The 23,620-nt window shown below is 35.9% G+C and overlaps 6 protein-coding genes and 1 long non-coding RNA gene across 10 annotated transcripts in view; 3 read left to right on the top strand and 4 right to left on the bottom strand.

Moving 5' to 3' along the window:
* Positions 1-107: 107 nt before the first annotated feature.
* Positions 108-1,389, bottom strand: LOC128922058 (uncharacterized). Its single transcript, XR_008471333.1, has 2 exons — positions 1,036-1,389; positions 108-965 (listed from the first exon to the last, which is right to left on the bottom strand). It is a non-coding gene; the product is annotated as an uncharacterized LOC128922058 (long non-coding RNA).
* A 122-nt stretch (positions 1,390-1,511) lies between these two features.
* On the top strand, positions 1,512-3,973 carry Pde12_0 (2',5'-phosphodiesterase 12). The gene is made up of 6 exons (XM_011184994.3): positions 1,512-2,105; positions 2,168-2,428; positions 2,499-3,179; positions 3,237-3,519; positions 3,580-3,731; positions 3,795-3,973. The coding sequence occupies exons 1-6, from the start codon at positions 1,698-1,700 to the stop codon at positions 3,906-3,908; spliced, it is 1,899 nt and encodes a 632-aa protein (XP_011183296.2). The 5' UTR covers positions 1,512-1,697; the 3' UTR covers positions 3,909-3,973.
* Positions 3,974-4,094: 121 nt separating this feature from the next.
* Positions 4,095-5,186, bottom strand: LOC105212761 (NADH-quinone oxidoreductase subunit B 2). Of its 2 annotated transcripts, none has more exons than XM_029040617.2 (2): positions 5,060-5,186; positions 4,095-4,929 (listed from the first exon to the last, which is right to left on the bottom strand). In XM_029040617.2, the coding sequence occupies exon 2, from the start codon at positions 4,916-4,918 to the stop codon at positions 4,241-4,243; it is 678 nt and encodes a 225-aa protein (XP_028896450.1). In that variant the 5' UTR covers positions 4,919-4,929; positions 5,060-5,186; the 3' UTR covers positions 4,095-4,240. The 2 variants fall into 2 exon arrangements, with proteins under 2 accessions (XP_028896450.1, XP_028896451.1); XM_029040618.2 differs by having other exon boundaries at positions 5,087-5,153.
* A 407-nt stretch (positions 5,187-5,593) lies between these two features.
* LOC105212759 (uncharacterized) lies at positions 5,594-7,341 on the top strand. Its single transcript, XM_011184993.3, has 2 exons — positions 5,594-6,635; positions 6,693-7,341. The coding sequence occupies exons 1-2, from the start codon at positions 5,728-5,730 to the stop codon at positions 7,150-7,152; spliced, it is 1,368 nt and encodes a 455-aa protein (XP_011183295.1). The 5' UTR covers positions 5,594-5,727; the 3' UTR covers positions 7,153-7,341.
* Positions 7,245-10,641, bottom strand: LOC105212758 (NADH-ubiquinone oxidoreductase 75 kDa subunit, mitochondrial). 2 transcript variants are annotated; one of them, XM_011184989.3, is made up of 9 exons: positions 10,484-10,641; positions 10,088-10,276; positions 9,681-10,012; positions 9,386-9,622; positions 8,842-9,305; positions 8,449-8,780; positions 7,803-8,169; positions 7,620-7,747; positions 7,245-7,564 (listed from the first exon to the last, which is right to left on the bottom strand). In XM_011184989.3, exons 2-9 carry the CDS (start codon positions 10,271-10,273, stop codon positions 7,400-7,402), a joined length of 2,211 nt encoding a protein of 736 aa, XP_011183291.1. In that variant the 5' UTR covers positions 10,274-10,276; positions 10,484-10,641; the 3' UTR covers positions 7,245-7,399. The 2 variants fall into 2 exon arrangements, with proteins under 2 accessions (XP_011183291.1, XP_011183294.1); XM_011184992.3 differs by having other exon boundaries at positions 10,088-10,273; positions 10,484-10,616.
* Positions 10,642-11,364: 723 nt separating this feature from the next.
* LOC105212757 (membrane-associated progesterone receptor component 1) lies at positions 11,365-13,833 on the bottom strand. Its single transcript, XM_011184988.3, has 3 exons — positions 13,196-13,833; positions 12,148-12,300; positions 11,365-12,085 (listed from the first exon to the last, which is right to left on the bottom strand). The coding sequence occupies exons 1-3, from the start codon at positions 13,542-13,544 to the stop codon at positions 11,895-11,897; spliced, it is 693 nt and encodes a 230-aa protein (XP_011183290.2). The 5' UTR covers positions 13,545-13,833; the 3' UTR covers positions 11,365-11,894.
* Positions 13,834-15,303: 1,470 nt separating this feature from the next.
* The window catches only part of LOC105212756 (uncharacterized), a 50,778-nt gene continuing 42,461 nt past the window's right edge, over positions 15,304-23,620 (top strand). The window contains exons 1-3 of one of the 2 annotated variants that reach the window (XM_011184985.3): positions 15,304-15,539; positions 15,598-15,713; positions 15,798-15,971. In XM_011184985.3, the coding sequence (XP_011183287.1) occupies positions 15,893-15,971 (79 nt within the window). In that variant the 5' untranslated portion in view covers positions 15,304-15,539; positions 15,598-15,713; positions 15,798-15,892. Of the gene's footprint in view, positions 15,540-15,597; positions 15,714-15,797; positions 15,972-17,157; positions 17,495-23,620 lie in introns of those variants that run through there. The other variant, XM_011184984.3, reaches the window with a different exon arrangement.

Here is a 23,620-nt window from a genome sequence, read left to right as displayed (position 1 = left end):
TCGTATTTGTTAATTTCCCTTTGGATTCTACAGTGTAGCATATGTACCTATGTAATGCCGCAAACCTGCCGTGGACATATTTTGTAATACGTTTCCTTTTCTTGTGATTTTCGGTATTATTTCAATACGTATGAACGAACTAATAAAATTTATTTTAGAAATATAAATACATTACACGTACTTTTCTTAGTTCTTCCATAACTGCTGTAATCTCATTTTGGTTTAACTATCGTTTGTATCACAACCACTCTCTGTCATCCTTAATAGAGCAGTTCCAGATTTTGTTGCTCACAAAATATTGAAGGAGAAATAAAACACAAATACAAAATTTAGTTATAATACGGGGATCCTGGACTCAGGAGAGGTGTATGTATAATGTATTTTATTTTTACATCTGATTAACGATACGCAATTGTGTTTAGAAGCCAAAATTAAATGTAAAAACAGCTGAACAAAAATACCTAAATATAATAAATAGTATGAAATCAGAAAATGGGAACGATGGATGTAACGTAAATGAAATAAAAATTTAAAACATCTCAACTCATATTTAAATCTGTAATTATAATTAAAATAAACTGAAATTTAAATAAAAAATACATTTGCTTAGTTAGTGTAAATAAAAAATGGTTGTGTTTGGGGTAGGGGTGTAAAACATAATTGTTAGTAGAAAGAATACTAGTGGAATTCAAATTTAAAATGAACATTATCATTTCGTATGGGAGTAGATTAAGTGGTGAATGGCTGCAACACCGAGCTCATTTCTCGACAACCAATGCCCCACGCTCAACGTATTTGTGAAGTGAGAAATCTCAATAAATCTCGACTTTTTTACTTTCACCGATTGTTATGGTTGAATTTACGTCCAATTTGAGTCTTATGATGAAGGACAACTTTCATAATAGTCTTACGATAACTTAGTCCACTATGATGCCTTGGTGTAGTAAGTTTTGAATTTGAAGCTACTAAGTTTTTAATAAAGACAACTTCACATTAGGAGGAGCAAAAAACACAAGGCATACAAAGCTTTCTTACCAGTCCTGTCGTATTGTAACACCTGTATGTATGTATGAGAGTAACACGATACGAACGTTATCGTTTTGTTGGGATGTACATCCGGGTCGGTTCCGGATGTGAAGATACCGGTCGCGGCAGAACGGAATGGAACGGATCAACTATTTTGCGTAAAAAATATATAAAATAAAATATCACTTATTCCATATGTTCCATTTTTCTTTATTTTTATCTTCATATTTATTAGTGTACATTCTCCCGTGATAACTAGATGAACTCTCTATCTCAATAAATTTATCGGAAAGAAGTGAAGGCGACTAAGTGTAATTATGCTGGTTTTGCAATATTAAAATTTCCCGCTTATAAAAACGGGTATAAAATATATAAAATTTTATACATTAAACATATTTAAATATTTTATTCAATGGGAACACATAAATTTATATTATCGCAGGTAATTATCGTATTAATCGATAATTTCTTAAAACATATATATCGTTTATTGTTATTATATTGTGTAGACGTAAAGTGACATAAAAGCATTTAGGCTAATTTCATAAAATTATTGTATGCATATGTATCACATGTTTGTTGTAATTTAGTTAAATGTTTCTGGTTATTTTGTGCAATTTCGTGAATACCAGAATTACTGCGTCATATGAACCATATTTAGTTAACGCTCCATGCTGCTAACATTTTCAAAATCGTCAATTAGATTGGTTTACGCCACAACTGGGCCACGACGGATTGTCACCAGCTCATTAGATCTCAAACTAAACCATTATTGGAATTTCATTTGGTATTCAAATTATCGCACAGCTTACGCGCATCGAACTAAATACGAAATGGATAAAGTATATTTACGTCATGATGGGTCCAACCAAGACCTTCATATTAACTTTAGGTTTACCAATGAAGATGTACGAGTGGATAGAGATTTCAACTTTTGTCGTAAAATGACTGAAAATATAGAAGATGCTCTAGTACGTATACGGAATAATATAGAAAAGGAATTGAGTAAAAAATCGAAAAAGAGCAAAAAGAAAGGAATGGCTCAAGTACAAGAACCTGTAACCAACACTTGTGATGAGGTAGGTTTTCGTGATTATTCCTAATATAATATAATTTTATACTACCTTAAAACCTATTTCAGGTTCTTGTGGAAATTGTTCGTTCTGAATTATGTAAAAAGGTTGAAAATATGACTTTTGAGAAACTATTGGAAACAGAAACTAATGACTTGAAATTACGTGTGATGAATAAAAACTATGAAATAGTGTACAATTTACCTTGGGTATTAAATTTAACTTTGCCCACAAATATACTAGCTGGGTTCAGAGTTTACCCGAGTAAAGTAGAATTACAGTTTGCAGATCGTAAGCATAGTATTGGAAAATGGTATAAAACAAAAATGGTAATTTTTATTATTTATTTAAAATTATTAATAATATTTCTCACCAAATTCATTTGAACTCTTGAAACAGCCACCTAGCGGAGATTTAATTCGTGGGACTAAATGGATAGAGTGCGGGAACGGATTTTACTATGTTACCAGTAACAATGATATAGGATACTATTTAAAGTTTTCGTTAACACCTGGAAATGAGGCTGGTCAATATGGCCCACAAGTTGAACAGATTTCTAAAAATGAAGTACAAGCAGGACCAGGTCAATGTCCGTTTGAGACGAGACACTCTTTTACCAAAAATCGGTTGAGAGGTGATTATTTTCGAGTGGTTTCCTATAATATTTTAGCTGATCTATATGCTGACAGTGATTATACACGAACTCACCTTTTCCCTTACTGCCCACCATATGCGTTAAAAATCGACTACCGGAAGCAATTATTCATGAAGGAAATAATTGGTTACAATGCTGACATCATTTGCTTGCAGGAAGTTGATTTAAAAATATTTGATCTAGAACTGAAAAATATCTTAGAATCCGACGAACTAGATTATAAAGGTGTCATTGCTCAGAAAGGCACTTGTGGAGAGGGTGTGGCAATATTTTACTTGAAATCCCGTTATAATTTACTTCATAAATATGAACTTAACATTGGGGAAAATATACGTACACTCCCGCAGTTTGCGGAATTATGGCAACAAATTCAAAATAACACGAAGCTTGTGGAACGAATTTGCGATAGGTCAACAACGCTGCAAGTATGATTGATTTTAAAATGTAAATTCGATATTTTGAAAAATTATTATTGCTTATAGGTATTGGTGCTAAGGTGTAATGAGAGTGGGCGTCATTTATTAGTTGCGAACACGCACCTCTATTTCCACCCAGATGCGGATCATATTAGGCTATTACAAATAGGTTTTGCTATGTTGTACGTCGAGCATATATATAACGATACCATAACTAAACTAAATTTGTCCGATCGTCGAGAGCTTTCATTGCTATTTTGTGGCGATTTTAACAGTGTTCCGGAATGTGGCATTTATAAATTAATGGTGGAAGGAAATGTGGGCAAAGACTTCATTGATTGGACAAGCAGTACGATTGTTTGCTTATAAACATAAAGTTGTTGAAAATAATGCCATACTTATTTTACAGATACCGATGAGGCAGTACAAAATGTTTCCCTTTCTCAACCTTTTAAAATACAATCTGCATGCGGTACACCTCCTTACACGAATTTTACACATGCATTTGCAGCCTGTCTTGACTATATATTTTATCAAAGCGATCACTTGGATGTTCACCAGGTATTTTAAATATTTATAATTTTTCTTTCACTGTTTATAAATGAAAAATAATTCGAGTCACAGGTGGTGCCATTGCCAACTGAAGAGGAGCTGAAATGCCATACTGCCATACCATCTGTGGTTTTCCCCTCCGACCATGTGGCTCTAGTTGCAGATCTGAGGTTTAAATCGTTATAAACTTATTTAAGTTTAGCTTTGAAGAACTTGTAATCATGAAAGTGAATAAATTTTATACAGTTTAAGCAATGTTGTTGTAGCAAATTAAATGCGACCTATTTTATTACCAACGTATAAATTTAAATAAATTTTTCACTGTGTTATTGAAATACTAGTAATAGGTATGTAAAGGCAAAAATCCAAATATTCGCAGGTTGAAACTCTCTTTTATTTTTGATATCACACACAAGATTGATTTACACAGTATATATTATAGAGAAGTAAATTTATACTACTGCATGCCTCTTGTGATTTTTCTTAAGTTTAAGGTCTAGGGTTTACGTGATTTTGGCCTATTTTCTGTACCACATTTGCAATGTTTTCATTCGCTTTACTTTTTTCTGCAACTGCAGAACACCGTACATGAGCGCCTCAGCGGTTGGTGGACATCCGGGAACATAAATATCTACCGGTATTATACGGTCGCAACCTCGCACAACAGAGTACGAATAATGATAATATCCTCCACCGTTAGCGCAACTACCCATGGAAATGACCCAACGAGGTTCAGGCATTTGGTCATAAACTTTACGGAGGGCAGGTGCCATTTTATTTGTGAGAGTGCCTGCAACAATTATAACATCGGCCTGACGAGGTGAGGCACGGAATACAACACCATATCGATCCATATCGTATCGGGGAGCAGCAATGTGCATCATTTCCACAGCACAGCAAGCCAATCCGAATGTCAAAGGCCATATGGAACCTTTGCGACCCCAATTCAAAAGATCATCTAAACGAGCAATTGACCATTCCACCATATTAGGTTGATTTCTTCCAAATGCTGATGGACTTTTTTTCGGAAGTGGATTATTCGGATCAACCACTGGCATTGTTTGCTGTTGCCGCACTGCAAATGTGTTAACCGCCGGTCCGAAAACTCCATTAACGAATAAAGTACTGGAGTGTCCAGAGTTGCACACCAGTACTTTGGATGTTTTGTTTACCAGCGCAGCAACGGAGCGAAACATTTTAACGAGTTCTGTGAGAAATACAAAAAACGTGTTTGAATCGTTTTCGATGACAAATGAAATATAAGTATGTATATATAAACACAACCAAAGTTAACAAAAGTTTAATTTAATAACTATTTAAAAGAAAATTGCAAACACCTTATTTATATAACTCGATTCTTTCACCTTAATTTGACAGCGAACATATGGTCGACAATTGTCAATGGCGACATAGATAATTTATCGACTATTGATAACAGACATTTCTGTATCGATTATTAAAAAAAAAAAATAATTGCTAATAAGAAAACATAATTATACAAGATAAAAACGATGGACTAAATTTAAATATTATTAAAATATTGATACTTAAATTTTATTCAAATGGGAAATAAATAGTCCTCTTTTGCAGCTTAACAGTTTTCTACCTATCAAATTGATCTTAAATTTAAAAAAAATGATAATATAATCGGAATATAATTAAGAAAAGTGGAATTATTGTTAATTATAGAATAAAACTTTTTATAAATGTTTGTTTTAATTTATATTATGTATTCAAAATGGAATATAACATTTAAAATATTACCAAACAAAAAATGTCATTTTGCAACCAGTGCATTTGTTATTATATGCTTCCTACTTTCAAAATTAGCCTTTTCAATTTAGTTTAAGAAAATATACAATATTTTTAATTTTTTTATCGGACTAGCAGCACTGTTGAAATATGTATAACATATCCTCTTCCGTTGTATTGTCTCAATAAAGTACGGTTAGGTTATTTAAAAAAAAATAAAAAGTTCATTTGTCAGCTTTTCATTTTGAAAGAAATGCAAAATAACGTTGAATCTCTTTCATCCGCGATGGAATGCACTCAAGAATTGTCTTCATACGTCACCAGACAAGATATTTTAAATTTTCCTTTTCCATACAAATTGTGGTTAGTTGTTCATTTAGACTTTTGTGATTTTCTGCGTTGGAATCGTGACGGGACCGTGGTACTGCTTGATTTAATAGCTCTAGAAGACTATTTAAATTCAACGCAGTCTATTTTTAAAATAAAAAATCGTTCCGTCTTCTTGGAGCATCTCGAACAATTTAAATTTGATAGACTGAATGCCATGCCAGAAGCTGATGAGGATTTACTACTCCAGTATAGGAACGAAAACTTCCAACGTCATCGACTAGATCTTTTGCCAAAAATACGTCGACACACATATCAATTATTAGGGGAAATGGAGCAAAAGAATAATATAGGTGTGGATGCTTCTAACCATATTCAGCGTTTGGCCGAAGAGAAGAAGTACCGTCAGGTAGCCGACCGTATGCTAGGCGACTTGTGTTTTATGTCCCACGGAGGTCTATCAAATATACAAAAGAGTCGATTACGCTTTCAAACAATTTTGAGTTTCCAAAATGAAACACGCATTTTGGAGGAGAAATTACATGCTTCTGATGAGTGTGCAGCTATTCAAGCTCAACAACGCCGACTTAAATCTGATGGGACTAGTCGTTCGGGTATTGGATCTGTAGAGGAAGAACAAGTTATAGAACTACCTGTTGATTTATTCGAGAATCCGCATGATTCAGTGTTGCACTTAGGTGAAGACTTTCGCCCGGAATATGCAGGCTATTACGGAAACTGCAGCAAAGAGCAAGTCTTACATTTTTTCGGAGATTATTTGCCAATGTATGAAGATGGTTCAATGGAAATTAAGAAAATTGTTGCTGAAATATGGTGCGATTCCAAATAAATATATTTTATTTGTAACATTTAATGAATATATATTTTCAGCACCACTAATCAACAAACAATTTTATCCACTGAACAACCATTTTCCGATCAGATACAAGTCGGTGACCAGGATGGTACTTTAACATCCTCTGCACCTTCATCGTGTATTTCGCAGCCAATTTTATCCACGTTGAATTTATCTTCAACCCTAGAACCAATTTTTAAGAACGACGACGATGATGATATAAATCAGAGTTTACCTCAATCAGAAGATAATTCAAACATTTGTGCTATAGATGGTGAAACGGAAATTTCCATGGATGAGTTTATAAAATTCAAGGAGAATAACAAAGAAGACATAAAAGTTAATTATTCCGAAACAGGAAAGGACTTCCCACAGATGCCCACGGCAATCAAATTGGAAATTACAGATGAATCCGATTCTGAAAATGAAGCTAATTTTCGAAATTTCTTTAGTCAATATCGTGCATCTCTAAATCTACTATATGAACGCCACTAACCATCCGGTGTACTTCCAAAACTTGTCAATTCAAAAATCTATTTACTTCTGAGTTTTTTTTCCTAGTTATAATTTAATCAAACATTAACGACTTTTATTATGTTAATTAATCCTCACTTTGTTGATATTTAGTTTTTTAGAATTACATGCATCTTACTAAATAATACAGCCAGAATATATTCAACAAGAGATATTACTTTTTGCTATAAGTTGTATCGAATAGAATGATGCATATTTTCGTATATATTTAACAGGCGGCTTGTCTTTGGGACTCTTCTTTAGCCTCTTCTCCAGATACTTCACGAATACATCTAGCCATTGTTGGTGACGCCCGAGAGATCGGGTCTGTCATGAAGTATTCGCGCAATTTCTTCTGTTTTACATCTATTTTTGTGTTTTCAATTGACTTGGACTAGGAAATAAATTTATCATTTTCAGAATATTTGAAAGCTGCAATTAAAGCTTACCGCTGCCAATTGATCAGTTAAACTGCCGAATGTAGAAGACTCCAACTTTCCAAAACGTACCAAGTGCGGAGCTATATCTTCAATACGATTCCTCAAATCGTCCAAGTTATCATAAGGCAAAGGAGTGCCTGAAATATTCAAAAAAAAAAATTATATCTGCTCCATAATAAACTTCAAACCCACCTAAAATTTCTGACAGAGCACGTAGAATCTTCCAGTCCTCACGAGCCATTCCGGGGGGCGATACAGCTACTAATGTTTGTTGGGCACGTCCTTCTGTATTCACATAAATTGCTTGCTTTTCGGTGTACGCGGCACCAGGAAGAACAGCATCTGCAATTGAAGCGCCGTTGTCGCCGTGATGTCCTATATAAATAACATAGCAATCTTTGGGCAACTTTTCACGGTCAACTTTTCCACTGTCAGCTCCAAGGAGTATTAGTACTTTAGGTTGTGCTTTATATGCAGCCTGTATTCCTGGCTGGTAGCCAACATCCAGAGCACCGGTTTGTCCAGCATTATTCTGCAGTACATTAAATGCATTCCAGCCCTGAAATGTCAACAAACGGCATTTAAAACTATGAAACTAAACAAATATTATATATAATTTGAAATAAATTGTATTTGCCATTATATATCAAGACTTTACATATTTCCATAATGGCAATTTTTCTTTCAACGTCCGTACTAGCAATACCTACGTCTGATATATTATATGTTGTTGGTATGCTTTGAATATGTTAACCGTTTGGGTTTAGTAAATAATTTTAATGAAATGGCCATTTAGCAAACAGACAGCTGGATTGCTAATGTAATACAATGTACCCACCGGTTTGTTGAGTTTTTTGCAATACGAAGCTACTGTTGAATGTATGCCAGCCGCATCAGACCGTTCCAATACATCGGCTCCCAACACAATTGCAGGTTTTTTAGCATTTTCAAGAACTTTTGAAAATGCATGTCCACCACTACAAACTTGATTAATTAAACCAGCGTCTTCTCCCAAATTTTGGTGATTGTATGAAAGATCGATTTTGGGTCCAATGGAAGCAATCTCCATTTCATTATTTATATACGATTTACGCAAACGAGTGTTGACTAAGGGTGCTTCATAACGTGGGTTCGTACCGATAAGTAGAACCGCATCTGCTTGCTCCAGATCTATAAGGAACATAAACCGATATTATAAAATTCCAGTTTAAGAATATACAGAACGTCTCACCTGCTATAGTGGTATTACAAACATAGTTTGATCGCAAATCAGCTCCAGATCCCTTAACATTAAAGTTCTGCTCGGTACAAAGAGTTTCTCCACCATTACGATTAAGTAAATCTTTAAGCGCTACAAGCGATTCTACATCTGCCAGTTGGCCAGCTATAGCAGCAACAGCGCCTTTAGCGTTCTTTATAGCTTTAGCAACAGATATCAATGCTCCTTCCCATTCTACTGCCTGTAATTCACCATTCGGCATGCGAACCATTGGTGCGACCAAACGTTGACGTTTTAAACCATCGCAAGCAAAACGCGATTTGTCAGCAAGCCATTCCTCATTGATATCCTCGTTTTCGCGGGGCACAATACGTAGCACTTCATTTGTACGTGTGCTAACCACAATATTGCTACCAACGGCGTCCAAAACATCAATACTACTAACTTTTCGAATTTCCCACGGCCGCGCTACGAAACTATTGGATTAATTTTGCATATTTGATATATATGAACCATGTGAAATCTTAATAAAAAAAAAAGTAAAACAAATATGTACCTGTAAGGTTTGCTAGTCAATGCACCTACGGGACACAAATCTATAACATTTCCAGAGAGTTCAGAGAGGAACAATTTTTCAACGTAAGTGCCGATTTGCATGTCATTACCACGACCAGTGGTACCAAGATCTTCAACACCGGCTACTTCACACGCAAATCGAACACAACGAGTGCAGTGAATGCAACGAGTCATTATGCCTTTGACTAATGGTCCAAAATTTTTATTTTCAACGGCTCTATAAAAATAACAATCGATTTATTTTAAAACTAACAATTTTGAAGAAGAAAACGTACCTTTTTCCTGTATGATTTATATCAGTAAATCTGGAGCGATCTGAACCAAACGCCATAGCCTGATCTTGAAGATCACATTCCCCACCTTGATCACAAATTGGGCAATCCAGTGGATGATTCATCAACAAAAATTCCATTACGCCTTCTCGTGCTTTTCTGGTCATGTCGGAGTTTGTCTTTATACGCCATCCTTTCATTACAGGCATTGCACATGCTGCTACTGGCTTCGGACTTTTTTCCACTTCTACAAGGCACATGCGACAATTGCCTGCAACTGACAAACGCTCGTGATAACAAAATCGTGGTATTTCTACCCCAGCCACAGCGCATGCCTGTCAAAACAAAAATATTATTATATTATGTATATAGCGGTGTCTTCACAATTTATAAATATTGGTATATATTACCTGTAAAACAGTAGTTCCAGGTAAAACTTTAACGGGGACATCGTCAACAAAAACTTCTATTTTTTCTGGTGCCTTAGCTGGGGTCTGCGATACGACGGCACTAGTACGAATGGCTTTACTAGTGATTCCATGTGTTGGTGAACCGAATCTTCCTTGTAGAACTTTCGTAAGCGGTGCACGAAACATCTTCTGGAAATCAATACAATCAATTCACAAAACTATTTTAGAAGATATTTTAGCTCAAAACGTATAGTATCACCCCAATTACATAAGTCAATGGTCGTATAAAAAACGAATTGGAAAAGACACGCTAAGAACTGTTAATGCTTGTAAATTGGGATTATTATTTAGGCACAATATCAAATGTTGATTTGAACCAAATTGATAAATACTTACTTTAAAATGTTAAAATGTTTTCAGCGACAGCAAAATATCGTGCACTGCAAATGTATTTTTTATGTGCAGACGGTATCCAATATGATATTTGACAATTGATCAATGACATTTGTTGTCAAAACACCAGGTTTGCATTTAATGGGCATTTCAAATTGAAGAATAGTAGCCATTCACATTTAAATTGTATATCGAACAATTTTATAAATCCGGTATATTTAAAGTGACTTCCGCAATATTCATCCATAGCGATCGGTATATATATTTTGCAAAGTCACAGCTTTTTAACCACATATTTAAATACGACATTTAATAGAAATTATTAAACGGACGATATAAGACGGTTATAAAACACGCAGAGGGGGACTGCAAGTACCCACTCGAAAATATACTAAGAGAAGGAAATGGATGAAAGCAGCTTGCATCAATGACTTATAGAAGATGACATATACCTACCTTTCGGGGACAGTTTTCATAAATATGGAAGAACTACCAATCGAAGAGATTCATATCGCAGGAAATGCAGGATGCTAACATTTATTTCTCAAATAATTGGGATTATTGAATCTTTCTTACTGTTCAAAGATCTCGATCCAGATGACAGGGAAAGTCATAAACCTGAATTTTGACTAGGCAAAGGAATTTCTGCATTGGTCTAAACTGTTTTCTTCCGCTCAACAGAACAGCAATATCAGTTTGCAAGAGTTGAAGAGGGAAAAACAAATTATGTGAGTGGTCATTATTATCCAGCCTTTAACAGTTCTTATTTGAGAAAAATTATGGTGAGATTAGTCAATAGAGGCGTGTCACCTTCAATTATGCCGATCATTCTACCTTAATGTAATTTTAGCGATATCTGGTAGTCAGTAAAATTAACACATCAGTGAGTTTTTTATAAATATATTTACTTGAACAATACACATAACACATATGTATATAGTTTCTCGGAATAAAAGATTACATCTAAAGCCGCAGATATTGTGTTATATTTAAAATTAAGTAAATAACATATTTTCTGGATCATATTTTCGCCATTTGCAAATATACTCCCTGAATATATTATTTTATGTGTTGCTTTTTTAAAGACATTTCATTAAACCAAGTTATTTTTCAGATTTATGAGCTAGAGAATATACCAACCACAATTCATAGTATGTTTAAATGAGAACATTGAAAAGAACAAATAAGACACAATTTGCGTAATATCGGCTAGGATGTGCATAAAATCAAATAAAAATTTTAAATTGCTTAAAAAATTGCAGATTTTTTATCTTTTCATGTATCTACTGATAAGCATCGTAAAACTTTTCAGTGGAGATTTTTCAATGTTTTAATTAAATAAATTTTGTAAACTAAAATTTTTTAGATCTATTAATTGGGATTCCAGGACAAATATTAGTAAGACAACTACTCTTTATTTAACTTCCTCATCGTTTGAGTTAGCGGCACGCTTCCTAACACCATCATCATTACTTGCATTGGCGGTGGGACCAGCGGAAGTAGCGTTAATATCTGTGATTACCTCATTAGAGTCTTCTTCTTCGTCGTCGTAGTTTGTAGGTTGCTCACCTTTACGCAGTAATTTTCCCACTAGATCGTATTTTTCTATATAATAAATATATATTTTTTAATATGAACCCACTTGTTTTAAAATAATAAATGATTACCTTTAAATTGCATCTCCCATTCCCGTACAGAATCCATTTCCATAGCATTTAAGTCACTTAGATCATCATATTCCTCTTTGTTATTTGGTTCGACGTTAAAAGTTGCCAAATTGCGAGATGCGTCCCTTCCAGCAAATGACGCATATGGCCCACCTATGATAAAATAATATTGTGTGAATTAATTGCAAATAATACATGTACATTTAGCTTTCTGTACATCTATGCATATCACTTTTAAGTGCTTGAAGTCTGTTATCTCGTTAAAACAAAAGTTCATATACATGTGTTTGTACATACAATGAGTTGCTATTTTAGAAGTCATCGGCGAGTGATTTTAAGATAAGAATATTTTAAGCGAATTGTTTTTACACCCACATTAATGTGTGCACATAAATTAACATCAATAAGTATTCTTAATAAAAGATCACAACAGGATCAGAACTGAGTACGTTGTTATAACAAAACGTTAATACACAATATGTTGACATTATCAATACTGTTCGTTGTACTGTACTACAAATAAATCGCATACAAATTAATTCTTAAAATGCAAACATATGCGCATAATAAGATATCATTTTATAATAAAGTTTAAGTTTTGAGTCAAAATATAGAAGTACTTCCTAGCACTCAACATGGCAGATATATTTTAAAATATAATACAATTTCTGACATAGCTTTCCGAATTTGTTTTTTAAATTTATAAATTATCAATTCTATGAATATTTTTTACATCAAATGCTGATGGTAATGAAAGTTTAATGCGTTGTGCATTTCATTATTGTTTATCTGTTGCAGGTAAATACAAACATATGTTTGTTTTAATGTATATACTCTTGCACATATTTATATGCATACGTATATCACCTGATAATATTTACGCTACCGGCCGGCCGTTCTCGCTGTCGTCGCAAGTTTTTTTTGCATTGTTTCACTCAAATTTTAAATAATTAAAGCTGTCCACATTCGTATAAATTTTTACTGAACGCGTATATAATGTTACTGCCATATGGAGTTTTATATTAAAAAATATATGGATTTTATGTACCTGGGCCGTAAAAACGCTTTGCTTTTGTGACGTCATATACAGTTCCATTTACGGCTATAAGTATTCTGCCATCCGGTCCATTTCCATCATATGCACGTAACTCTTGTATGGTAAAATCTCGTCGCATTTTAGGAAGATCAGGTACTTGTGAAGCACCATCAGCCGATCTGTCCCGCGGCACTTCATAACGATCCTTTATTATTTTGTAAAAAAGGAATACAATGACTGCTACAAGTGCCAAATTTAGTGGGCTATAGAAAATCTCCTCTACGATGCCGAACAAAATGGATGAGGATTCGTTGCCGGCTGCATTGCTGTTAGAGTCAGCTGCCTCAGCGGATACTGTCATATTGTAGGAATTTGTGTGAGTTTTTACTTTTCACTACGCCTAACTCGAACTTTGATCTTGAGCCCTTGCACCGCTGTACCTTTAATGCATGCACTGTGTTTAACTGTTTGAAAATACGTTTAGTTGCCTCACTTTCGGTGGATTTCGTAGCAAATCGTCAAAGTCGTGTGAAAAAATTGTTGAACGAAAATGATAGAAATTTCAATGCACTCTCCCAAAAATTAAAAATAATGCGCACTGCTGAAAAATTTATGTTGACGTTTAGAACTTACGGCGGCCAATAAGTGTGTTTTACATTTGTACCGCTAGGGGACGCAACACATGGTTATACATGCAGAGTTACCGCGTTTTATATATTTAATTATTGTAGAAGCTATGAGCAATGGATAACTTTGAATCCGTGTTGAGTTAGGTGAAAAAATGTGTCATGGTGTAAAAAAAATTTCCGTTTTGCTATGCCAAATGGAATATACCCTACAAGCCAGCAGCTATCCGTTAATTACCAGAGAGCACTATCATAGTTTTATATTAAAGTTTTGTCGAGTTTCTTATGGCGGGGGGCTAAAGAGTAACAACATAGGTATGTGTTAGTTTGTCACACTTCTTTATATGGCTTTATATAAGTGGTGGGTCTCAAGCCCTAAGCACAACCACTGAGTGGTGGCCTTCTCACTTTAGTTCACCTCCAAACGGCAGATTGTTGGCTACCCAGGAGATACTTGGTATAAAACCGGAAGTCGTGAGCTGGTCGTTCCTGGTCACTCTCAACTGAATGGCAATCAGAAAGTTTTCTCAATTGATAGAACTTCTTCACATGAGCCCACCCTTTCTGACTTAATATCAGAAATATCTACTTTTAAGTTAACTTAATATCCGTGCTTTCTTCAGAATACAATATATTAAGATATCGCCCCTTCGGGTATTACAAGCAATATAATACTCAATTATTTGTATCCAAATATCACAAATGTTGACTACGTCGAAAGCTATAGGGACGGGGATCTTAATATTCGGAATCATTTTCTTTACAGGATCGGTTGATTTTAGATAATTTCTGAAAAAATCGTTTTGCTGAGATTGCTTTATGAGATCTTGAGATATGTACACTTAATCTTTAAGAGAACAAAACACAGGTATTCGGAACATATGGCGGAGGGCAGGATGTATGTAGCTCCAAGTGAGATATGAGAGATATTGAGCTATTGTAGTGTTAATCCAGGCAGTGATGAGATTATTGTATTGAATATAGTAGTTTTCAAAGGAGTTATGAGACGGCTTCAAGTCCATAGTGCATTTTCACTAAGAGCGTTGTTTTGCACGCTATATTTAAGTGGCATTTTTTCTCCAGGTGTAGAATAATTATTAAAAAATACATAAGTATGCATGTATATATGTATATATTTATTCATCACTAAATCAATGAAACCGATGATAAATACTTAGCTGAACGTAGGCGCAGCGCACAAGCAGGTGTTCGGAGAGTAAGTGAGTAAAACCCCGTATCCAGTACACTCATAGATTTGCATACACACTGGCACATTAGTATGCTCGAACACGTACATATATGAACATATGAACATAGTCAACCAAGTCAAGTCCATGCTGCTTGAGAGCGTGTGCGTAATCGCATGTAAAAGTGTGAACTCGGTATGGAGTGGAATGATTACACGTTGGTGGCGTAGAGGCGGTGATTTTGACTTAAGTTGATTATTAATTTTGTATACAGGCCGCATAATATTCAGTACATCAACGGTTGACGTCCACTTGAGAAGAGAGCGCACGATGAGGTAGCGATCAGTAGGAAAAGTTCCATTGATTGGAGTTACGATATTGGATTAATTAAATTGAATTAGACTAGTAACGTTGGAGCAGGAAACGAACGGGCGCATTTGACAGCATTAAATAATTAAGTGGGAAGGCGTTTCAGATCTGTATGACGTCCAAAATCGGCAAATGCCTGACATGGAGGTTGGGAGAAGAACAGCTGAACAGTTTGTATGTATTGATGTCTCGAATAAAGGAAGAGTTTCTAACTAATTTGAACCTTTTCTAGAGATTTCAGAATTGGTGCGGTTAAATATTTTGGAAACATCAAATACCTAAAGAGCAAGAAATGAATTAATGCCAGTTAAAGACTCAAATAAGGAGCTCCAATAGCCGATGCCACTGGTGTGTATTCAAAGAATTATGCATTCAAATATGTAACGAAATAAAATCTAGTTCTGTTTGTTTATTAAATCTATATCGATATAGTGCTCAATGCGGAAATATGAAACAGTGCTCGGAGACATAAGGACGCATGTATGTTGCACATCTACAGAAGAATGACCGTATGTTTCCAATATTAAATGGCTTCTTACGAGGAACTTCTCTTCGATTGGGTTGGATTATTCCGCCAGACAGATTGTGAACAATGGACACAAGCGGGTAAGTACATGCAGAATTACAAAAGTATGTGCTTATGTGCCACAATCGCTCTGACACACACAGAAAATATTGACTATAAATAGGTGTGATGATGCTCCTACCCAATAACGGTTGTGTGCTAAATTAAAAGGATCAAAGTGGCAAGCATTTCGTTCGCCCGTTTATGGAAACTAATTCAACAAAACGGCTTTGTCCTAAGCCTTGGAAGCTCTCCTTCATAAATTCAAGTTTATTCAGTGGAATAACCCCACCACTTTCTATATATCGAATTATATATGATTGTATATCAAAAGACAAGGGGAATTTTATTAGATGCTAATGTCGAACATTCTGTAATTATTTAATTACTTAAATTGTATCAAATTTGTTATCTTCGCCATTTCTCATATAATGTACGATTGAGTGCGATAATATTTTGTGGAAAGTTTTGTCTTTGCTCTCGATCTATGCCATTATCTCTACATTGTTACTGAATTTCTTTCCAATGAGCATTATCTTGACGTGAATGTGAGAATATGAAAAACTCACATGAGACCAAATCTATATTATATTGCGGTGCATCGATTAGCAATTCTAATTTTGTCATCGTTTTCATTGATTTGTGACACTGTATGTTGCTTAGATTAAACATAATATATAAAGTATAAAGAAACAGCATATACATATAAAGTAACCTTTGAGGTCTTTTTCTACGCTACGATCTAGGAATAGTCGAAGTTAAAGTTTTTTTCGAGATTCTGGACAAATTTTGTATATTTTCAAATCAAAAGACGGATTACACCCAACCTAATCTGCAATAAATGAAGTACAAGTGGGCCTAATGGTAGGTTCTAAGAGTTGTTCAACATTCAGCATATTCGAGAGTTGCAGAAAATCAACATTAATAAAAATGCAAAATTGTTTTCAAAGTAAATTTGGCGTTTCAAATGATATTAGTCACGAAGCAACTCTGTGATATAAGGCATTGAAAATAGAAAGAGTGATGGAGCAAAAGAAAATATGGAATAATAAAAACATGTGCATAATGGGGGAAACCGTAGACAAATGGCACAAATGCATATACAAACATACATATACATACATATATGTGTAAGCACATTTCTATTATGTTCAAGGACTCCCATAAAGCTTGAACTTCGTTTCGGTTTCGCTGCACAACTGTAAATCAATTACGTCCCGCTAGTTGGTAATATGTAAATTCTTTTTAGAATTACTTCCGAGTACTTCTTAAGATTTCTCAGCTGCTGCTGACCGGTTTGTGTGTTCGTCGCGTGCTGTTCCTTTTTTTGTGTAAATGTAATTTTTTGTGTTAAATACTTTATATATACATATAATTAAAACATTGAGTGTAAACACTTGTTGAATACAAGTGGAAATAATTTCTGTACAGACATTGGAACTATCCAATTATAAAAAAAAACATTAAAATATGGATTCGATTATTCTACGTTTCGATACGTTCCGTGTCTTAGATGAAAACATGGAATTTATGAGAATGTTTCTCATGGATCTGAGCGAAAGAGGTAAGGTACACTTACTAGACTTACTTGCTTTTTGTATTACAAATCAAATAAGAGATAAAAAATTCTACAACGTTAAATTAAGGACGTGTATTGTTGTAATACAAAAAAAAAAACATTTATTACGGTACCCAGCTGTAAATGGCTGATTTATGATTTGATAATGTCGAAACCCCATTATAACCTATAAATATCAGCTTCCAAAACGTTTCAACAATATACCAAAGGTTTGGGCTGTGTTGCCCTCTGTGACAGCCCTTAACATTTGGAGTCGCGTCTGTCAGAAATTAATAAAAAGTAAAAAAAAAACAGTTTTCACTTTCATCGACGAAAATGTGTTCGTCTACTTTTAGTTTACTAGACATGATTGTGTCCTCTGATACAAGCAAATTTCTTAATTCTCCAATATGCGCAATATGATAGAACCCCATGTACTCCAACCGGCAGTTTCGCATTGCTTTATTGGCACTGTAGGGCAGCGGTAGCGTTGCCATTTGCCTTGCTAGCCTACTGTTACAGGTGTTAGCTGCTCATCTAGTCAGAAACAGAGCAAGATACATATTTAAGACAACCGAATAGAGGATCTTGCCACTTTCAGTTGTGCAATTGGTTTGACTGTTCAAATTGGCTGCCGTGCCGGCATAATGAAATATTTATTTGGTGAGTGTTGTGTGCTCTGTTGTTATTTAATTCGTCCAAATCAACTAGACATATCGAGCACTGAAAATCGTTTAAACGTCAAAAGAAATGGAAACAACATAAAGGGCCAATGGTGGTACAGGACGCTCCCTAATTCACTTTCTCCAAGCGCATACTATCGACCGCAGAAGCACGAGCTCATTGCTTGTTTATCCGACCGGTTGCCTGCTCTAGTGCAGCGACTTCGATACCTTGATTGGGAAGCATGCACTTGAGCTAACGCGGATTTCAACATTCTCCTGAAATTCGTGAGTCAACAAGCTCACGGCATAGGACGCTGCTGAACAACACCCGCCACCGCGCAATTGGCGGTTCATATACTCTTTCAATCGCAGCACTTCACAGTGGTGAAGCATGTTTCATATTGCATTGGTTTCACTTTTTTGTTTTGTTGTTTTGTTGTTTTGTTGTTTTGTTGTATAGTTTTTCAGTTTTTATTCTTAGCCTTCTGTTTGAAATAATTCATTTTATTATGGTAAGCAATTCGCTTTGTTATTGCTGTGTAGCAGCAAACTGGTTTAAAGTGAAGTTTTCTATGACTGTGCAATTCAGATGATTGGCAAATGTCAATGGTCCAAGATGAGCCACAGTGCGGCCCATTAATTCCATTAATTTTCCATAAAACAAACTATAAAGGGACAATCGTGGAATGTCTTTACCGAGTGAGTTGTCACATACGAGATAGGCCCTGGTGAATCTGGTGAAAAATCAAAAATGTGAATAGTATCCTTTTTAAGTTTTCTTTTCTTACAAAGCCAGTCTGCGTTCCTTATGGCGTTCCATTAGTCGGATAACATCACTACGTCCACCGAAGGTAGGAGGTATATCTCCGCTAAATACATAGGGAAAGATATGAACGAATTGATATACATATGTACATATATGAATTAAATATATGTATAACGCGAGTGAGGCGCACCTAATGTTGGGCAATTTGGAATTGGAGTGCTTGTCCGATGCGGTGTCAATGGCGTTGGTGGCGAATTCACATTCCCACATAATGCATATCCAGCTGAAATTCGAGCTGATTTTGTGTGAATTAGTTTAGCGTTTGGCGCTGTCGTTGCTCTCCATGCACAGTGTTTCGATGGGGTTAAATATCCATTTCTTATAATTAACATAAATTCTGCGGTCCTTTTACAACAAATTAATCATGATTTGTTAACGGTTATATATTAGAGATATTTTTTAAATGTGCTTTGAGAATTACTAGGAGTGCAAACTTTCAACCTGGCTGCAGACGACAGACACCCTTAAAACAACGTATAATGAAAGAACTCTTTACAATTATCAATTTAATGTCGTCGCCCAGAAGTGTATGGAGACTTTTTCATGTTTAATCACTGTGTAAGGCCAACAGGTTTACCTTGATTGTGCGGTCTTGTTATTCATAGCATGTTCCGAAAATAGTGAATAGCTGTACACGAATATACGTACATATATATATATATAAGCACATAGATATATTTATATTTTACGTGAGTCTCGGAGTCGTGTCTACTAGTTCATTGTGTAGAAAGTGTAAACATGAGATGAAGGTGTACAAGCCAAAAAGTTTTTTTTTTAATATAAAATTCGGCTATACCATCAACTCATTTTAGGAATACCAATCATATATATGCATTCGTTTAAAAATCTTTTGATGAAATATGTATTCTTTTCTATAGCGAAATTGTTAGCGTCATTCGGTATATAGTCTAAAGTCTGACCGACGATTTTGGGCCACATTAACTAGATTACCGTTATATCGGTGAAAGGGGTGGTTAACTCGGAGTTTTCTTAGTACCTGTCCTAACGTTGTTGCGCCCATTTCGAAAACCTGCACTTTCATTACTGCTATGCTGGCTAAAAAACTAATGTCAAAGGGTATGATAAGATGCATGTTTACTTCCGAAATATCGGCTCGAAACGGCTATACATTTGGGAGCCAACGACTGACGACTAAACTGGTGTCGCTTACTTGGCCGTTACTTACTACCACCATTTACTGCGGCCGCACCACTTGTTGGAGGGAACTTTCCTTTTCAGGCAACACGACATGCCACAGTCTTTGCATTGGTAAACAGCGAAATTCCATTCTCAAACGGCGCAGTGATCGATGCGATCGATTTAATTCCATTCACAAATCTGGCTGCGACGGCTGGCCGTGAAGCTGTGAACTGCTAGTTTGGCAAGGCGTTTCGAATTGACTTAGCTTACAGATAGGTAACAGTGGAAGTGCTTTAGCTCACAATTGTTTATACATATTTACAAACTCCATATGTATGTATATGTATGAAGAAAGACGTTTTGGCTCTTTCTTTGAACCAACCGAGAAAAGGCCGCATTGTCTGCAATGTCAGATGATCGCTTCGGTACATTTGCATTCGATTGGGAGCATTGTTTGGGTTATCGAATGCGTATTTGATTGAAAGTATCTACATTGAGCCGTAACCGGGACGATTAATTAATTTGACATGCAGTGACTCGTCCACTTTAAGGAGCATTGACCGGTAATTCATGAAGATGATGGAGAAAGTACTTAGAATACACATGATTAAATACCTATTGTAAACGATATATATAGGCAATATAATGCTATTGGAGGCCAGGCAGAAGACATTACTCTCAAAACATTGTGCTATGAGTCCACTTTAGGTGGTTCTACTCTATATTATTCGTAATATGATTTCGTATCGCTTAAGAAGGGTATTTGGATATTTACCTATGAAAATGGTGTAACTGTTTTATGATATTTTTCTGATCTCTTCAGTTGATTTCCTCTACTCCATCAGAGTCCTTCGAAACTCCCGCTTATTTGCATATCGAAAACAACACACGCTTGCCTACAGATATAATACGATAATCGATCAACAGCATCATGGCTTAAATGGCCACTGAACTCTGAACGATCATGTCGAGAGTCTCCAAAGCAGCGTCGCCAGTGGCAGTTGTTTAGCTTAATTAAAACGTTTCCACAGCAGCAGTTGTCATGTGCACTTCCCACCTCCAGTGGCTTTCGCCTTTAACGACAACGTCTGCTGAGGAAAGTGGCTGAACATTATCACAAACAGGAGACTTTTCACAAATCCATAAAATCATTCAAATGTGTGATGTCAATGAATTGATTTACGATCATGTCCATATGTAGGTATGTATGAGTGTATAGTATATGTACATGTGACTCACTGGCGATTTTCAACAAATGAATCGTTATTGTAGCCAATTATGGGGTAATTGGTTGTGCATGGGTGGAAAAGGTGGTGTTGCACGTTCGGAATTTCGCCATGCCAAGTTGACGGGTTTCATACAATGCCCTCACATCACCGTATTAAGTCAGTAGTCAGTGAACAAAACATAACTGCACTCAGACATGTTCAGTTACAGTTAAATTTTTAGTCGTAAAATAATTATTTTGATTGATTATATAAACCTATAATTACCTTCTTGATTATTTTGATATCAGAATGTTGGACCCCTACTTTAATGCAATGTAAAAATAATTGATCCCTCGATAGCCGGTATCAGATCGCCAAGATTTTTTCTAACACGAAAACGATTATCATTAAAATCCCTCAGATTCGAAGGTGGTTTGATTTATATCGTCATGGAGTGGGCCAACACAAACATACCTACAAATTTAATTTAAATGTGACCGCCGGCTGACAATTCCAACACAAAATACATTGACACAGCGACCAGGTACCCATCGATTTAGCCGGTCATGTCGCCGGCTGTTTGGCTTTCGCCTTTGTTTACAAACATTAACCGGCGCGCTGGAAAACACCTCGGCTGCTGGATACAAACTGTTGGACGTTTGGCGCTTGGCATTTGGCAGCATGATACCTGTGTCACTTCGCACTGAATACTCGTATGCAATCAGTGGCCGGGTGGGTGCGCTCGCAGCTCGTGGCTCATAAAGACTACAGCCATCGCCATTGGATGGTGCTTAAGACAATTTGAGGCCGTAGTTGATCGATTTTTTGAAGAAAGCACATTGCGGCGGCTGCAACTGGAATGGAGCGGAGTGCATGCCTGGCTAATAGATATGCTAAGTCAGCTGTTAAGTAGGAAGTGATATGCAATAAGCTGCTAATGAAGTGTGCACGAAACCGTTATGTGTATGTGACTTGTGTCACATGACTTTGCCACGAAAGAAATATTGTTATAACATCGGCAGTCAACAATATAAATCCTTGGTTTTGGTACAGTTTTGAGTATTTGAAAGAAAGTGAGCTTTCGGCACTGAGTGCATAAAGACCGAGTGAGCACTGGTTTTCTTCACATTTGTCTACCTCCGTACCGCTTGCTTTATTACTTACCACATATAGATATACAAATGCAGTTAAATTTTGTTGTCAGCGGTTTTCAATACTCTGGATGTTGCAGGTTTTGAACTGGTTTCACGTGGCAGGAAACGGTTTGCTTTTGCGAGTCCCTTTAGGGTACCATGCATAATCAATAGAAGTGTGCAATGCCAGTGGGGTTTAGTTGGACTTTATTAAACTTGCAGTCGCAGCTGTTCGTCACCAATACGTGTGGCATAAGTTGTTGCAGTCATTTTGGCTGCTCATCGACGCGGTTGCCGGGCACGCGCCCAACAAATACAACCCTTTTCGTGCGCATGCGTTCTTCAGTGTTAGAATGAGGGTTCGCATTTTTCTCAGCACTACCAGACGGACCTGTCGAGGGTGGTTGCAGACAGAGAGAGAGAGAGAGACTGTGTTTATGTCTGCATTTCTCTGTATTAAGCTCCAACTAAGCTCTCATGAAGGAATTACGTACGCCACTGTGTTCTTTATTTCGAACGCACCACGCACATGTATATTTAAAAGTCTAAATGGGATGAAGAAACTACGTAGGAAGAACAAGATAAAAATATTATTCATCTATTTACTATTCCAGAAAGGGATTTTCATTAATTGCTTCTAATAAGTAAAAACTATACTTAAATTGGAATCCCAAAACTTTCCTTGTAACTCGGTGCTTCTTCAGTTGCAATGAAATTCTTCTCACGAAAAATCCAACTATTCACCACTGTCCAACGAAGCAAAACACCCTTAAGAAATATACTGATGTAAGAGTTTCTGCCGCGGGGTTGTAAGTCATGTGTTGTCTGCAAATGCTTTTTGGGGTGGGCGTTCACTGCTCGTGCGGTACGAAGACAACGGACGACGGCTTCAATCGACACTGTGTTCGCCCGTTTTCATTGTTGGTTGATCCTTCCGCGGCGTTGTAAATACACCATTTAAATACAAAAAGTAAAATATATTTGTGCTCAATTAAAATAGATTGCATTTTAAGGTTAATCAGCATATAAAGAATGGCATAAATGCATTCAAAGTTCTTGTGAAAGTGTAGTGAATTATCGGTGAAATCTATTTAAAAGATTGGGTCAAATAAGTAGCTGGTCTTGCAAGAGTAAAAACGGAATCCAGCATCCTGCAGTAA

This window comes from Zeugodacus cucurbitae, chromosome 5, assembly GCF_028554725.1.
Source record: "Zeugodacus cucurbitae isolate PBARC_wt_2022May chromosome 5, idZeuCucr1.2, whole genome shotgun sequence".
Lineage (NCBI taxonomy): Eukaryota > Metazoa > Arthropoda > Insecta > Diptera > Tephritidae > Zeugodacus > Zeugodacus cucurbitae.
Note: the sequence above shows the minus strand (reverse complement) of the source record. Positions and strands in the feature narration are given on the sequence as shown.

What these genes read in the sequence shown, in the direction of transcription:
- LOC105212757 (XM_011184988.3), bottom strand. Translation starts at nt 13,544, where the DNA reads ATGACAGTATCCGCTGAGGCAGCTGACTCTAACAGCAATGCAGCCGGC. An exon ending in AAAGCGTTTTTACGGCCCAG is followed by an intron (nt 12,301 to 13,195) that starts GTACATAAAATC and finishes ATTTTATCATAG; the next exon opens with GTGGGCCATATGCGTCATTT. An exon ending in ATGGGAGATGCAATTTAAAG is followed by an intron (nt 12,086 to 12,147) that starts GTAATCATTTAT and finishes TTTATTATATAG; the next exon opens with AAAAATACGATCTAGTGGGA.
- LOC105212758 (XM_011184989.3), bottom strand. Translation starts at nt 10,273, where the DNA reads ATGTTTCGTGCACCGCTTACGAAAGTTCTACAAGGAAGATTCGGTTCA. An exon ending in CTGGAACTACTGTTTTACAG is followed by an intron (nt 10,013 to 10,087) that starts GTAATATATACC and finishes TTGTTTTGACAG; the next exon opens with GCATGCGCTGTGGCTGGGGT. An exon ending in TAACTGATCAATTGGCAGCG is followed by an intron (nt 7,565 to 7,619) that starts GTAAGCTTTAAT and finishes TTTATTTCCTAG; the next exon opens with TCCAAGTCAATTGAAAACAC.
- LOC105212759 (XM_011184993.3), top strand. Translation starts at nt 5,728, where the DNA reads ATGCAAAATAACGTTGAATCTCTTTCATCCGCGATGGAATGCACTCAA. An exon ending in AAAATTGTTGCTGAAATATG is followed by an intron (nt 6,636 to 6,692) that starts GTGCGATTCCAA and finishes ATATATTTTCAG; the next exon opens with CACCACTAATCAACAAACAA.
- Pde12_0 (XM_011184994.3), top strand. Translation starts at nt 1,698, where the DNA reads ATGCTGCTAACATTTTCAAAATCGTCAATTAGATTGGTTTACGCCACA. An exon ending in ATAGGTCAACAACGCTGCAA is followed by an intron (nt 3,180 to 3,236) that starts GTATGATTGATT and finishes TATTGCTTATAG; the next exon opens with GTATTGGTGCTAAGGTGTAA. An exon ending in CTTCATTGATTGGACAAGCA is followed by an intron (nt 3,520 to 3,579) that starts GTACGATTGTTT and finishes CTTATTTTACAG; the next exon opens with ATACCGATGAGGCAGTACAA.
- LOC105212761 (XM_029040617.2), bottom strand. Translation starts at nt 4,918, where the DNA reads ATGTTTCGCTCCGTTGCTGCGCTGGTAAACAAAACATCCAAAGTACTG.